Genomic DNA, 13855 nt, shown 5'->3' on the forward strand with positions numbered 1-13855 from the left:
TCAGCTGTATGGATAAGGACACAGGTCAGAAATAAGGTAAAGTCATAATTATTTATACTTTTTTCACTTAACTATGAGCATCATATTGTATAACGACAGTAGCAGGTAGGTATTACTTTCCCTGTAGTATACACATCTTCAGAAAACATCACTAAGGACCATTTTTTTTTGCATTCTGTATTACTTTGCTTATAAGCTTCACTTGAAGAAAAAGCTGTCCTGGTCCTTAATTATGCTAGGTACCAGAAGGTTTGGTTAGAGACTATTCTGAGTCACAGTCTCATCTGTCAGTGCCTTTGCTTCTTTATCACTGGGACCTCCAGGCTTTCAGAATATGGCATGATCTGAAACGTCATTGTATCACAAAATCTCATTCGCGCTTTTGAAAAGAGCTGCTTGCAATCTAAATATGCTTGCTAAAAGAAACTAATTCTCATAATAGCTTTCCTTCAAAATTTTATTTTTCTTACAGATGTTCACCTGTTTGCCAATGCCGAAATTGGTTTTTCTTCTATATGTAAAGAATAATCTGTGGAAGAAGAATCCCACATGCATAGAACTAATGTTAAATGCTTTACATCTCCCTGGAAACACATATAATCTGAAATTCTGAAAAACACCTTTCAAGTCAAAAGCAAGAACTGTATGCTTACTCATAGAAACACCAGTAGGATTTCAGCATATTACTCTGTGGAAAATAATAATAACTAACAATAACAACAATTTTTCTTAAAAAAATATCTTAAGTGTACTCATGTACAAAATTGTCATAGCTTTTATTAGTATTCCACAGGGGGTTAAAATTTACTCAAGTGTGTGTGACTTAATGAAGAGTCCAGGGAAACCCCTCCAGCACATCATCAGACATAGATCATAACTGTAAACAGCATTACTGTTGTAACAGAATAGTTTTTTTAATATTAGTTTAATTGCATATCATGAAGTTTGCTTCGATTCCTGAATATGAACTCTCACAGATACTTCTGTATTTTGGGCTTATCTACCTCAATGTGTTTGAAATTTAACTCTGGTACAGTGATGCCTCACACAACATCCTTGGATTTTGGGGCAAGGATACATGAAAATGAGAGAAACAACATCCTGATTCATCTAATTGTTTGTATCTATACATGAAGCCCATTTTCCTTCAGGAAGGGGGTAACAAGGGCAGGACCGAGAGCTTCAGCTGCACGCCGGACGCTGTAAAACGGACTGGCAAAGGCGTAAGGTGAAAGCAGACGGGATTCCCGTGGGCGAGCGCGGAGGGCGCGGGCGGTGAGCGCGGGGCGCGGGCGGTGAGCGCGGGGCGCGGGCGGTGAGCGCGGGGCGCGGGCGGTGAGCGCGGGGCCCGGGCGGGGAGCGCGGGGCCCGGGCGGGGAGCGCGGAGCCCGGGCGGGGAGCGCGGGGCCCGGGCGGTGAGCGCAGGGCCCGCGGCCCGGGCGGTGACGTCATGCCGCTCGCCGTGACGCCTGCGCTCAGCGCGGAGCGGAACCCGCCTGCCCGGGAGGGAGCCGCGCTCTGTGACGGAAGCGAGCCGGCGGCCGGGAGGTACCGGAGCGCACGTGGAACGCGTCCTCGCGTCCCGCTCCTGTGCCCGGGGCGGGGCGGCAGGCGCAGCCCGCGCCTGGCTCGGGGCGGGGGGGACACGCCGGCACGGCGCGGAGCGGCCGCGCTGCCGCCGTGGCAGCGGCTGCGCGTCCCGGCGTGCCCCGCGGGCGCGGCCGGCGCCGCTTCCCGCTGTCCGTGCCGAGGGCTCCGCTTCCCGCTGTCCGTGCCGAGGGCTCCGCTTCCCGCTGTCCGTGCCGAGGGCTCCGCTTCCCGCTGTCCGTGCCGAGGGCTCCGCCTGCAGCCGGGCCCGAGCGGGCGCCCGGCTCGGCCGCGCCGCCGGCCCGGACGGAGGAGGGAAGGAGGGAGGCGCCGGGCCGGACACGGCTCCGGGAGCCCCGCTCGCCCTTGTGTAAAGGTGCCCTCCTCCTTGGGCTGGCAGCCGAGAGCCGTGGGTTGGTGCCGTCGGGGCCCCGGCGTCACGCGTTAAACAGTTCGGCTCTGAAAGAAGAGCAGAGGTGATAGAGGTGCCTGCGTGTGCCTGTTGCTCCAAGTACACCTGGTTTTCCCTTCCGTTATTTATCCAGGGAACAGCGGGTTTACTCCTGCTGCAGCTTGTTCCTCTCGAGTCACAGCTCCAGGAAGCCTGTGTGGCGTTTCTGCTGAAGCACAGACTGTGTGTACTGTGCTGCAGGCAGGCCCTATGCCCCACCCGTGAATGCCTGGCTAAGGCACAAGGGGCTTTCTCTGCTCCAGGGAAGGCAGGCACGTGTGAATACTTAGGGGAAAGGACAGACCGTCTGCTTGTTCAGACTCTGCCACAGGAGACCAAAATTACTGTGCCACTGTATGAGTTGGTGGTACGCTTAGTACCATGTGCTTTTGTGATTATCATTCATCCAGAAGGGTTTAATAGACTTCAGTGAGGCCAAGGGTAAAGTCTAAGGACTCGGACACTCTTTAGTGAGGTATTGAATAGCTTCCATATGTGTAGGAGTAACTGAATAGACCTGAAAGAGGATACAGGTGGAGAGTGAAACAGTGAAGGGAAGGTGTGAGAAGAAATGCATAGAATTATCTAATCAGAAAGCAAACTAAGAACAAAAGGAAGTACTTTCCCACAAATAATAAAACTTGTTGCCTCGGGATGAAGACAGTATAATTGGGTTCAAAAAGGATTTATTCAAATGTATGGAAAAAGGATTCATTGTTATTGCTTGGATTCTGCCTCTGTCTCCTCAGGAAATCCCAAAACAGCTGATTTCTAGAGCTTGCAGAATAAAATATCATTCTACAGAAGTACTTTCTGTGTGTACTCCATTCTAAACATCAAAGCTAGCTACTTCAGAATAATTTCGTATTTCAAAAAGCTTTTTTCTTCCTTCAAAAGCAGAAACAAAAATCCCCAGGCTAGTGGTAAAACACAGTCTGACAGTATTAAACCAGTGTAAATACAATAGTTTCAAATCATACTCAGTAACATTTGCACTGCAGTGTCCAACACAGATACTTTGGATGGAGTGAGACCTTGAGGCTAAATGACTTCAGCACAAGAATAGTGGTTACAAGAACAATATAATTACAACCAGTACATTAGCTTTGAATAAGCAGCTGAACAATACATTATGGCCTTTAGGTACGTAAATCACATAATTCATCAATTGAATAAGAGTTACCATAACTCTGGTATTGGGATGCCAGGTTATGTGTGTGATTTAAATTTTTTTTTACTGGTTCAGAAATATTTAATAATTAACTCATTTGTAGAAGTGGTGTCTGATTTAGTTCAGCTGTTTCTTTAGAATGAAAAATTAATACGAATGAATAAAACCCAAATCACTAATTTTGTAACCTGCTATTACAAACTGCTACAAACAGGTAAAGGCTGTGATGTTGACCAGAACAGCAGTTAATGTCTTGCTCTACTGGACATGAAGTTGATGGTTTATTTGCAATTTATGAATTATTTTGAAGATGGGCAAGGTCTGTGCTATTTTTGGAGGATCCCGTGGGATAGGAAAAGCTGTGGCAGAGCTCCTGGCGCAGAAGGGCTGCCGCCTGGCCATCATTGCTAGGAATCTGGACGTGGCCCAGAGCACTGCCCGTAACCTTGGTGGTATGTATGCTGCTGCGCATTTATCTCCTCACTGCTCCGTGCTTGGGTGACTTGTGAAAAGAGCGAGTCGTTAAAAACCCCTCCTTGTTTAACTAGATGGAAAGGAAAATAAAGGCTGAGAAATACTAAAGAACAGCTATATTGGTACAATTGTGTTTTCACAATAGTTGTTGAGAAAGTAGATTAACTTTTTTATCTGCATGATGGGAATTTTAAGATGAATGGAATTGTTTGGGGTCACAATAGAGGTGGTGTGAATTGAGTGATCTTCAGCTCCTGAACAAGCCAGAACTGTGACCAGTCTGGTCATGCTGAACTTCTGACTTCAAAAGGCAAAAAATATAAACCAAGGAATAATCACATAACTAATGAATACAATACTTGAAAATAGTCTTTATTTAATTGCCCGGGGATTAAATAGGTTTCTTAAATTATAGCTAGTTCAGCATCTGTTTTGCAACTGTGTTGATACATTCTGAAGGCTTATGAATTAAATACAGCTTTTATTGTGACTTTATATATATTTCAATACAGCAGGACATCTGGCACTTAGCTGTGATGTATCCAGTGAACAAGAAGTCCATAAGACTTTTGAGGAGATGCAGAGGAATTTGGGTCCTATTAACTACTTGGTTAATGCAGCTGGGATCAACAGGTTGGTTGCTCCTTACAAGACTGTAGGTAATTCTAGATGAAGACAGCTCGCTGTAAGGTGCTCTGGCCCTTTGTGCTTAGTAAGGGTGTTGTTAATGAGCACATCTGAAAACAATATTAAGTGCTTGCCAATATTTTGTTCCTGATGGCAGTAAAATGCTAACAGATGATGCAGCTTTTACTATAGTTTCTGCATTCTGAGTTTGACCTCCCCCTCTATTCTTTCTTCCACTTTTTCCCCCAGAATGGTCCAAAACAGTGCTTGATACCACTCTGCAAAGGAGGCTCTGTGTCCAGAAGCATGGCTAACTTGTTTTTTGCTATGTGTAGTTCTTGCAGTGTTGTCATTTTGAATGCTCGCATGTATGGAACCACATACACCCCCATTAATATTCTGTCCAACAGTCTTTTTATGAGTAATCGTGATCAGGGGGTTGTTCAGTGAATTCTTTGGGGTTTTTTGGTTTGTTTGTCAGGGATGGTTTGCTACTGAGAACCAAGACTGAAGATATGATAGCCCAGATTCACACTAACCTTTTGGGAACAATGTTGACATGCAAGGCTGCTGTAAAGGTCATGATTCAACAGCAGGGAGGTGCTATTGTCAATATAGGTAAGTTGCTTGTGGAGTTCTGTGTACTAGTCTTCTAGAAATGTTTAGCAGGTGTAACGTGTTACATTGCTTGTTACAATTTTCTTTTCTGTTTCCTTGTATTTAGACATTCTGTAATTGGCATTTCTTCATGGATGCTTATTCTTTTGTGTAATTTCAGCAACTTCTAGATAGCTTTTTTTCAGTAATAAACACCTCAGAGTTTATATTTTATTGAAAAAAGAAACTTTGCTATTCTTAAGCAATTCTTTCAATATCTATATACACCAGCTGCTGGCAGTTGACTAAGAATTGATAGGTTCAGTCAGTTTCTTTCTTTCTTTATTTAATCTGGGCAAGGATACTTATTTTAGAAAAGTGTTCTTTTTGCTCTCCTGGTGCCTGTCGGTCAGCATAGATACATGAATTGTACAAAAATCATAGCTAATTAGGAGATTTGCTTATCCTAGCAGGCTAAAGTGCATAAAGTCATGCATATTTTACTCTTTTCTTGTGATCTCATTTTTCCTTCCAAGTTTAAAACTAAAATGATAAAGCTAGTACAATGTTTCAATTTGCCCATTTAATCTTCTCTTTGATGTTTCTTTGTTTTAGGGAGTGTTGTAGGACTTAAAGGCAACTCTGGTCAAAGTGTGTATAGTGCTACCAAAGCAGGATTAGTTGGATTTTCACGCTCTCTTGCTAAAGAAGTAGCAAAAAAGCAAATCCGAGTCAATGTTGTTGCTCCAGGTTAGTTTTTGAGGAATTCCTGCCTCCTTGACTGTTGCAATTCATTAAGACTGTGGATATTTCTTGTACTCTGAAAGTAACTTAAGACTAATTTCTATTATTTTCTTCAGCTTTGTAAGTAAATATTTTTAATAGCTTTTGTTTGTTTGTTTAATGTATAGTACATTATTTTAGAAAACCTTCAGTCTTTTTAAGGGTACACCAAGAAATTTGGAAGAGTGAGTCTACCTATTCCTCTATCCATTATTACATCATAAATGTCTTTTTTTTTTCTTTGGTCCTCCTTCAAAACTTGCTGTCCTTGCAGATGGAAGGATTAGATCTAATTAGAGACGGAGAGCTACCCTTGTCTCCATCTAGAGAATGCTTGTTTGTTATTAGGCAAATGGGAAAGCTGTCATAAAAACACCCCTGTCTCCTTGTAGTAAAATGAGGGAGTCCTGAAAGTTTTTTCTGTGAGTAAAGGCTGTGATTTCGTAAGATGATCTAATTCAAGCAAACTGCCACACTTAAGGAAAAATCCCTTCTGTATTTTCTGAATTTTTTCACTCATAACTGTGTACACTGCTGCTCACCTTCTGCTGCCTCTGATGCCTTTCAGAATTCTACGTGAACCTGTTCAGCTTGTGAGCTAGGCAGGAAAAATACTTTTATTCTTTAGTGAGTTGAGCAGCTCATCCACAGCCATCATAAAGGGGCAGAGTATTACAGTAGAAAGCAAAAGGGAAGCTTTCCCTTCTTGATGGCAGCTAGAAAAGCAGGTAAGATCAGCTCTTTATAAAGCTGCAGCTTTTGTGTAGAGTTGTGCAGCAGTGGGAAAGCCAAATCTCAGATAATGGAAAACTGTAGAAAAGGTCCTTCAAAAATGTCAAGAAATATTCTTCAAATGAGTGCTCTAATAGAAACTATGCAAGCACTGCCATCGATTCTAAAATAGAATGCAAATACTTTAAAGTCTGAGAGGGTTTCTTGCCAGACATTTTGTGCTCATATTTTGATTGAGAACATTTTGGTGAAATGAGTTCAGAAAAGTGATACTAAATGTAGGTTTTGGATTGAATTTTAGTTACCCTTTCTTGTTTGGTTGTTTGGTTTTGTTTGGGTTTTTAAAATGGACTTCTATAGATTTCTGCATTTTGATTATTGCATCACTGCTTCCAAAAATGAAAGATATTTTATTGGTGAGATAAAAAAGTGGTTTTGGCCATCAAATTCTGTGGGCTGCTTTGGGAGACTTTAAGAATGGTAGCTGGTGCTGAATCCTGGTAATAGATTTCACTTTGTAAGATTCAGTGGGAAATCCATTAGATAAATTTAGTCAAAGGTTAGGTAACTTTTCATATATCTCTCTGCTCTTAGGTTTTATTCACACAGAGATGACAGCTCATTTGGAAGAAGATCAGTTGAAGAAAGCAATTCTCCTTGGAAGATTCGGAGAGCCTCATGAAGTTGCACAAGCTGTTGTCTTTCTTCTAGAATCCTCATATGTTACAGGGAGTGTTCTGGTTGTAGATGGAGGCTTGCAGCTTATGACCTAAGTACTACCTTGAATAAATGACTGCTTTAATTTCATGGTGGTAATATATAAATATATACTAAATAAAGGGAGAGGGTTGGAAATCGTTTGATGATTGATGTACATAATTGACTTGGTCTTATTTAGTCAGAGGAGAAATTCAGCAGCAATGAAGTGCAACGTGTGTGTTTAGCTGCCTGAAAGAGTCTGTTTGGTATTACAAAGTCTGTGTATGAAACAATTTGAAAAAGATCTGGTTTTGATACAGTGATAGCTTTAATAATGTGCTGATATGTTTTTAAAGCACTGTATTTTTATAAAGTCCTGTTTGCTAATTTGGGATAGAATGAGATTTTATTTGAATTATCATGTTACACAAAGGTTAATAAAGTGCAGAGACATGTTTATTGGGTGGCAGGTATGATTGCATCAAGTTTTTCAAGTAGGGCAAAGATTGTGAACTGCATAGTTTTGCATTCTTATCAGTTAGTCCCTACAAAGCAGCAAAAAGTTTCCTTTGAGCTTTGTTTGTTTGTACCTAACACTACAAAGCTAGGAACTTCTAGATCTTCAGTATACCTGAATTGCCTTTAGAAGCTTTAATTATATGCAATGTGTTTTGATAAAGACAAAGCCTGCTCGGTTCCATTCCTGAATGTATGTACAACACTCACTCAATCCAGTGGCTCTTGCATGTGCCTATTGAAGGATTGCTACAGCACTGGAGCTGCTAATCCTCTCATACTCTCAGCTTGAGCTGCACATTCATTGCTGAACACTATGGCTGCAGACCTTGCTCTGTAGGACACTTTGCAAGGACTCAGTAGATGTTTAGAACATGTATCACTTCCAGAGCACAAAGTCAAGGTGTTCTGTGTTTTGCTCTGTATCTTCATGAACACTCAGTTCAGCTGTTAAGTTGATGCTCTCTCATATGTATGTATAGTCAATAAAATAGCCATTTATTTTATTCAAAGCAACTTTTGAAGCAGAGTTATTATTCTGCTGTAAATGATTCTGAGTGTTCCTGTCTTGCTGAAAACTTACCAAATGTTTGACCTCAGGCTTTTCTATTGAGCTCAAATAATTTTTGATAATTGATGTTTTTATTATCTCTGAAGAAAACTATGAATGTGGTTCAGGACCTTCACTTCTTAGCTCTGGTGTTCATTGCATCATGATCCAGTTGTTGATTCAGCTTTTGAAATTACTTTCCATCTTGGCACACACCACAATACAGAAAGAACAGATCTTGCTGATGATAACTGAGTCTTTAAAGTTTGAGATTTTCTTCATTTGTGCAGCTGAGAAAATTTGTCTTTGTGCCAGAAAACAATGCATGTTCAAGCTTCTTGCAGGTATGTATTGAGAAATAATACAAGGAGTACTTGTCTGATCAGGAGATTTTACAATTGGTTGTGCTACTCACTTTGGAATATAAAATACCACCAGAGGTAATCCTTCCAGGAGTCCTTATCTTCCTGTTATCGCTGTTATGTGTCATATGTGTCTTTGCACCAAAAATATAATTGCTAATTATCTTTTTCCTTTATAGGAGGAGTTGGCCAGAGATGATGTGAATTTTTTCCAAGGGCACTGAAGGTGATGAAGGACAGCTGGTACATTTTCTTTAGTCAAGTAGGAATATGTCAGTGACTTGGCTGCTGCCCATACCCATCCTTTGTATTTTACAAACCCTGTGTGACATACCTTGACCAAAAGCCAAATCTAAAAAACTAGAAATAATTCTCTTAGTGAGGTCTGACCCAAATTATTATTATAAATTTTTCTGTTGTTGGTTTGTTTTTGTTTTTTGTTGGTTTGGTTTGGTTTGATTTGGTTTTTTTGGGTCAGGGAGCTGTTAAATAAGTTATTAGCAATGGAATTTTTAGTTTACATTTGCAATTAAAACCTGAAATAATGCTGTCAGAAGAATCTCAGCATGCCACAGAGTAATTTCTTTAAAAAGTTCCAGTACATACTATGTTTTTATTATTGCTGTTGCCATAGGGCCAGACTGAAGTGTTGGTAACTTTAAATCGTACTTCTAAAAAGCTTTTGCTCCCTTTTCTTCGAACTGGTAAATTAGAACAGAAAAGTGGTTAACATAATCTTGGTTCGATCTGGCCTGTTGTGATGTCTCGGACAGGGGAAGTAGGGAATGTGCAGAGTAGGTAACAGATCAGGTGTGTGTCTCCTTAGAAGACTGCGGTACCTCCAGCAGTTTGTGACTGGCATATTTGAACCCACCAATGGGTAACTCTGGTTGAGGCCTGCAGGCATTAAAAACTGCCCTCTGGTGCTATCTCTGTTCTGCTTTTGTATTTGTAGTCCTCTATCTTATCCTGCCTGCTTTAGTTGTTTTTGTTTCGTACTGAAGAGTCATATTTCTTTTAATTGCTTGTTGCTGGAGAGCTCTTTTGTGTCTTTGTCTTTGTTGAACTTTGCTTTACTCTTCCAGTTTCTCAAGGAAGGAGCACCAGGTAGAACTTGTTGTAGAATTCACTGTGGATCTATTCAAAAAAATAAAATTGTTTTATGTTTTGTTTTATATTGTTTCCAAAAATGATGCCTAGGTGTTTTGCTTTTTCCTAGTCTTTACACTTATATTTTCAGAACAATAATTCAGTCCTGAATAATTAATGGTCAACTTGGAGTTAATTTACATATATATGTACAAAAATCTGAATTTTTGTATTTTTTTCAGCATGAATTGTTCTCAAATATCTACAATGAGTTTGCTTTGCTGGTTTTAACACCTATTTCCTCAGTGAAATGGTTCTGCAATTTTTAAAATTCCTTAATCCCTTTGTTACTTTGACTAACTGGAATACACCATGGCATGCAGAAGCTGCTGTCTCAGGACCCTTAGAAATAGGTTGTACTTTACCTGCCCCAACAGAGGAACTGTGGTGTTTCATTGCACTGCACATCCTTAGGGGAGAACATCTGCTGATTCATACCCTTTGTCTTCTGTCTTTAAACAATGTACTGATATGACAACTTCTTTTGGCAGCACAGCATCTTTAATAGTTTTTGGCAAGGGAATGTGTCAGATGCCTTTTAGAATTTCAAGTATGCACCATTATTATATCTCCATACTCTCATCTCTTTTAAGTTCTTCTTTAGAAGAACACTAAAATGTTTATCAAACATGACTTTTCTTTGCAAAAGCAACTCTGTATGTTTATCCTGTTGTTTTTTTGGCTTTAGAACAATTTGTGGCACTTTGCTATGTACAGAAAAATATATTTAGGCTTTAGTTCCCTGGATCCCTCTGGAATCTAGACTTAAAAAACAAGTGGTCCTTCCACCCACTAAAATCACAAGAACTTGCTGTCATGTTTGCCAGCTTCCGGTCACTTGAGGCAGGTTTCACTCAGAAGTTTCACACTGCAGTTACTTGGTTTCTTTTAGAATTGGGGAGTGAAAGCCCCCATCTTTCCCCTTTGTCACTCCTTCCTCTATAAGCTCTCCCAGTGTAAAGGAAGGAGTAAAACCTTCAACAAGGTGCCTGTAGAAGTTCTCCTCGAGTTCCTGCATGGTACCAAAAACTGATCATAGGGATTTGTTCAGAGTCTGGGGACTTTTTTCCTCGCTGGATTTTCCTTCCCTGAGCACTTTGCTTTTTACTTTGATCATCTGCTTGCCTTCTTCAGGCATAGTTCCTGTTCCTGAAGTGCCAATGCACTTTTGCATATTATTCCTCTACACTCTGTCTGGCTGTAAATGTTACATTCAGTGACTGATTCCATTTGATTCCTAAAGCTAGACTGCTGGTTTTACAAAGGTTGATGTTTAAATGCTAGGAGCTTCCCCCTCTCCACAAAAATAAGTTTAATTTGATGTGTGTATTTAAAATCATTGTACTGAATTCAATCTTAGTGTTGTCATTGGGCTGCATCTCAATTTTGACTTGTCTTTTTGGCTTCATTTTAATATTTTCTTATTATATGTTGCTTCTTTTTTATGGAAGTCTGTGGTGGTGGACTTCTGTCTTTATTAATAAACTTGGTCAATAGAAATAAAGGGGAAATAAATGCAGAAGTAAAAGTTACCATTAAGAAAAATCACTATTTGAAAATAGCATTTTGGCTCAGGCCGTGTACAGTTGGGGTGACCACAGCCAGAGTTGAGATGGCCCTGATCATTTGCATGAAAAAGAATATATTAAAAAAGTGATCTTGGCCTCTTCAGTGTGACATTTATCCAACTTACTCATGACTGCTGTCTTTTATCACAGTTACATTGCTGGCCTTAGACATCTCAGATGTCATAGCTATGGCTATATATATCCATCTTAATGGTGTGAGTACCAATATCATCTAATAATAGAGTTTACCTTGCTAGGTTTGGAAATTCAATATGTGTTTGATTGGATGATTTTATATGTTGATATCTATTTCTATGACTCTTCTATATATTTTGTATTAATGTCTTACTATTTATCTTACATCATATTTCTCATATGTCTGTTTTGTCACTGTCTTTGATTAAAAGCAGACATTTGGGCTTTACATCTTGTGCTGCGGGCATTTATGCAAGCTGTATATAAATGTTTAGGGTTTTTTGAATATGGGTACTTGTGAGTCAGACTGCACTTGACTGACTTACGATGATTACTCAATTGAATTTTGAAAACTTCAGTGCACTATCATATTAGATATAGTTTCTGTGATTCTATTCCTAATGGAAGTGAGATGTTCATCCATCTGATGTTTCTTTACCCTCTATGTTGCTTAAAACTCTCCTAAAATCTCTTAAATACCAGCATCTTTTTGCCTTTTTGTTTCTCTTTAAGAATAGAGTATTTTATGAATTCCCAGTACTCCATGATTCTGCAGTTTCTAAAGAATCTGCAATCCTCTTCCTACAACTGTTTTTTCAGGCATGCATTGAAACTTTGCCTCATCCACCTAGTTTTGGGAGCATTTAAAGAAGGCTGCAGTGCAAGTCTGGTCTTTAACTTACTCTGTGTTTTATTCCACATCTTTTCTCCTGCCCCACCCCATCTCACTGGTTTGTACATGGCCTTTCACTACCACCACAGAATTTCTAAAGAGACCATCAAGGCAGGTTTTGAGGGTGGCTGCTTTTGCAACTGTCATTTAATTCAGCATGCAGTCCTCTTACACAGCAACACTCTTTCTGACTCACCCATAATGATTGCTTTGAGTTTTTACTCAGTTGAGTTCCTGCTTCAGAGTGGATATCCTTGCTAAAAGAAGTTTGCATACTGCAGTACTTACTCATTTCTATGACCTGCAAGTTAGGAAACCTAGAATTGTTCTTCTGTTGGCTTTGAGTTTGATTCAGTTCAAAGTTCATAGGTAGTGTGATTTGCATGTTCTGGGGTTTAGTTGAAGCACATTGTAGACCTAGAAAGTTAATTGTTTTGTATGTCTTCTCTGCATTTTTCTAATGTTTGGGAAGATGATAGATTACTCTTGTTCATCTTTTGTCCTAGGTAGGACATTGGAGCCTTACTTCTGCTTATCTCTTAAGAAATACGTTTGTAACATAGAATTTGCTGTAGTGAGTCACTGTCTAACACAAATAGTCTTTTCTTACTCTTGAGGCATCTGTTGCAATTGATGGGCTGGATGGGCTCTGAGCAACCTGGTCTAGTAAGAGGTGTCCCTGCCCATGATGGCAGGGGGTTTGGAACTAGATCATCTTTAAGGTTCCTTCCAACCCAAGCCATCTGTGATTCTGTGATTATTGTCAGTAAATTTTGTAGCAGGACACATAAAATGTTCATGAGGTGGTTTTGGTTTGGGATTTTTAAAAAACATTACAGCTGTAAGGAGGAGCTCTGGTGGGGAACAGCTTTTGCAGACTGTGGTAACAGAAGTATACAATGTTGGCTGAGTTGCTGCATGCTGAGTGAGTGAGGGTTGTAGCCCATGAAGAGATTTCACTGTGGCCTCCTGAGGGCAGTCTATCCTAAGGCATTTTTGTATTGGTAATGACTAGGTGAGTAAACCTGTATTGTTTTAGGGAAGTGGAGTTGCCTGTGTAGATGCAAAGCTGTCTGGCATCCCTCTTACTGGTTTTGTAAAATCCTGTTCCATATATCCTGAGCTGCTGGGAGTTGTAAGGCTTTTAAAGATGGAAAGGATTTCATACTGAAATCAGTGAAATATGGATAGGAAGTGGATATCTTAATCCCAGCCTGCAAAATCTTTGTTATATTAGTACCTACAGTTAAAAGATACATTGTAATGATTATTTATTGCTGTAAGACAAATTTTCCTTCTTTCATGTGTTGCACAGTGTGAGGTTGTATTACATGAACCTGAAATATATATTGCCTGTTGCAATTATATGACTTATTTTTTTGGAAGAACAATGTAGTTCATTTAAGTAAAGCAAATGAAAAATGAACTCTTCAAGGCAGGTGCACCCACTTGATTCAGTTAATCAGTGTTTGAAAAGACAGGTCAAGTGTAGTTGTGGAGGGGAGTCATTGGGTGTGCTTAGTGCCTGAAGAAGTAAGAACTCTGCTAAGTCCCAAGTTATATTTGATTTTCACACACACATTGTGTTCAATTTCAGATCATATGCTAAAGGCTTCTTTTTGCTGTAGATACATCTGTTAAAAAAATGCTACCTGTACCTTGCCAGACATCTTTGGATCAGCATGACTATAATCACAACAGGTCTGGTATTTTTATGATTT

At 40.1% G+C, this 13855-nt stretch overlaps 1 protein-coding gene across 4 annotated transcripts; it reads left to right on the forward strand.

The window, feature by feature from the left end:
• Window positions 1–1434: 1434 nt before the first annotated feature.
• On the forward strand, window positions 1435–8153 carry CBR4 (carbonyl reductase 4). Of its 4 annotated transcripts, none has more exons than XM_068187069.1 (6): window positions 1435–1548; window positions 3520–3661; window positions 4196–4316; window positions 4792–4928; window positions 5523–5657; window positions 7017–8153. In XM_068187069.1, exons 2-6 carry the CDS (start codon window positions 3520–3522, stop codon window positions 7193–7195), a joined length of 714 nt encoding a protein of 237 aa, XP_068043170.1. In that variant the 5' UTR covers window positions 1435–1548; the 3' UTR covers window positions 7196–8153. The 4 variants fall into 4 exon arrangements, with proteins under 4 accessions (XP_068043170.1, XP_068043172.1, XP_068043173.1 ...); XM_068187071.1 differs by having other exon boundaries at window positions 4199–4316; XM_068187070.1 differs by having other exon boundaries at window positions 1477–1548; window positions 3424–3661.
• The last annotated feature ends 5702 nt before the right edge of the window (window positions 8154–13855 follow it).

This window comes from Anomalospiza imberbis, chromosome 4, assembly GCF_031753505.1.
Source record: "Anomalospiza imberbis isolate Cuckoo-Finch-1a 21T00152 chromosome 4, ASM3175350v1, whole genome shotgun sequence".
Classification (NCBI taxonomy): Eukaryota; Metazoa; Chordata; class Aves; order Passeriformes; family Viduidae; genus Anomalospiza; species Anomalospiza imberbis.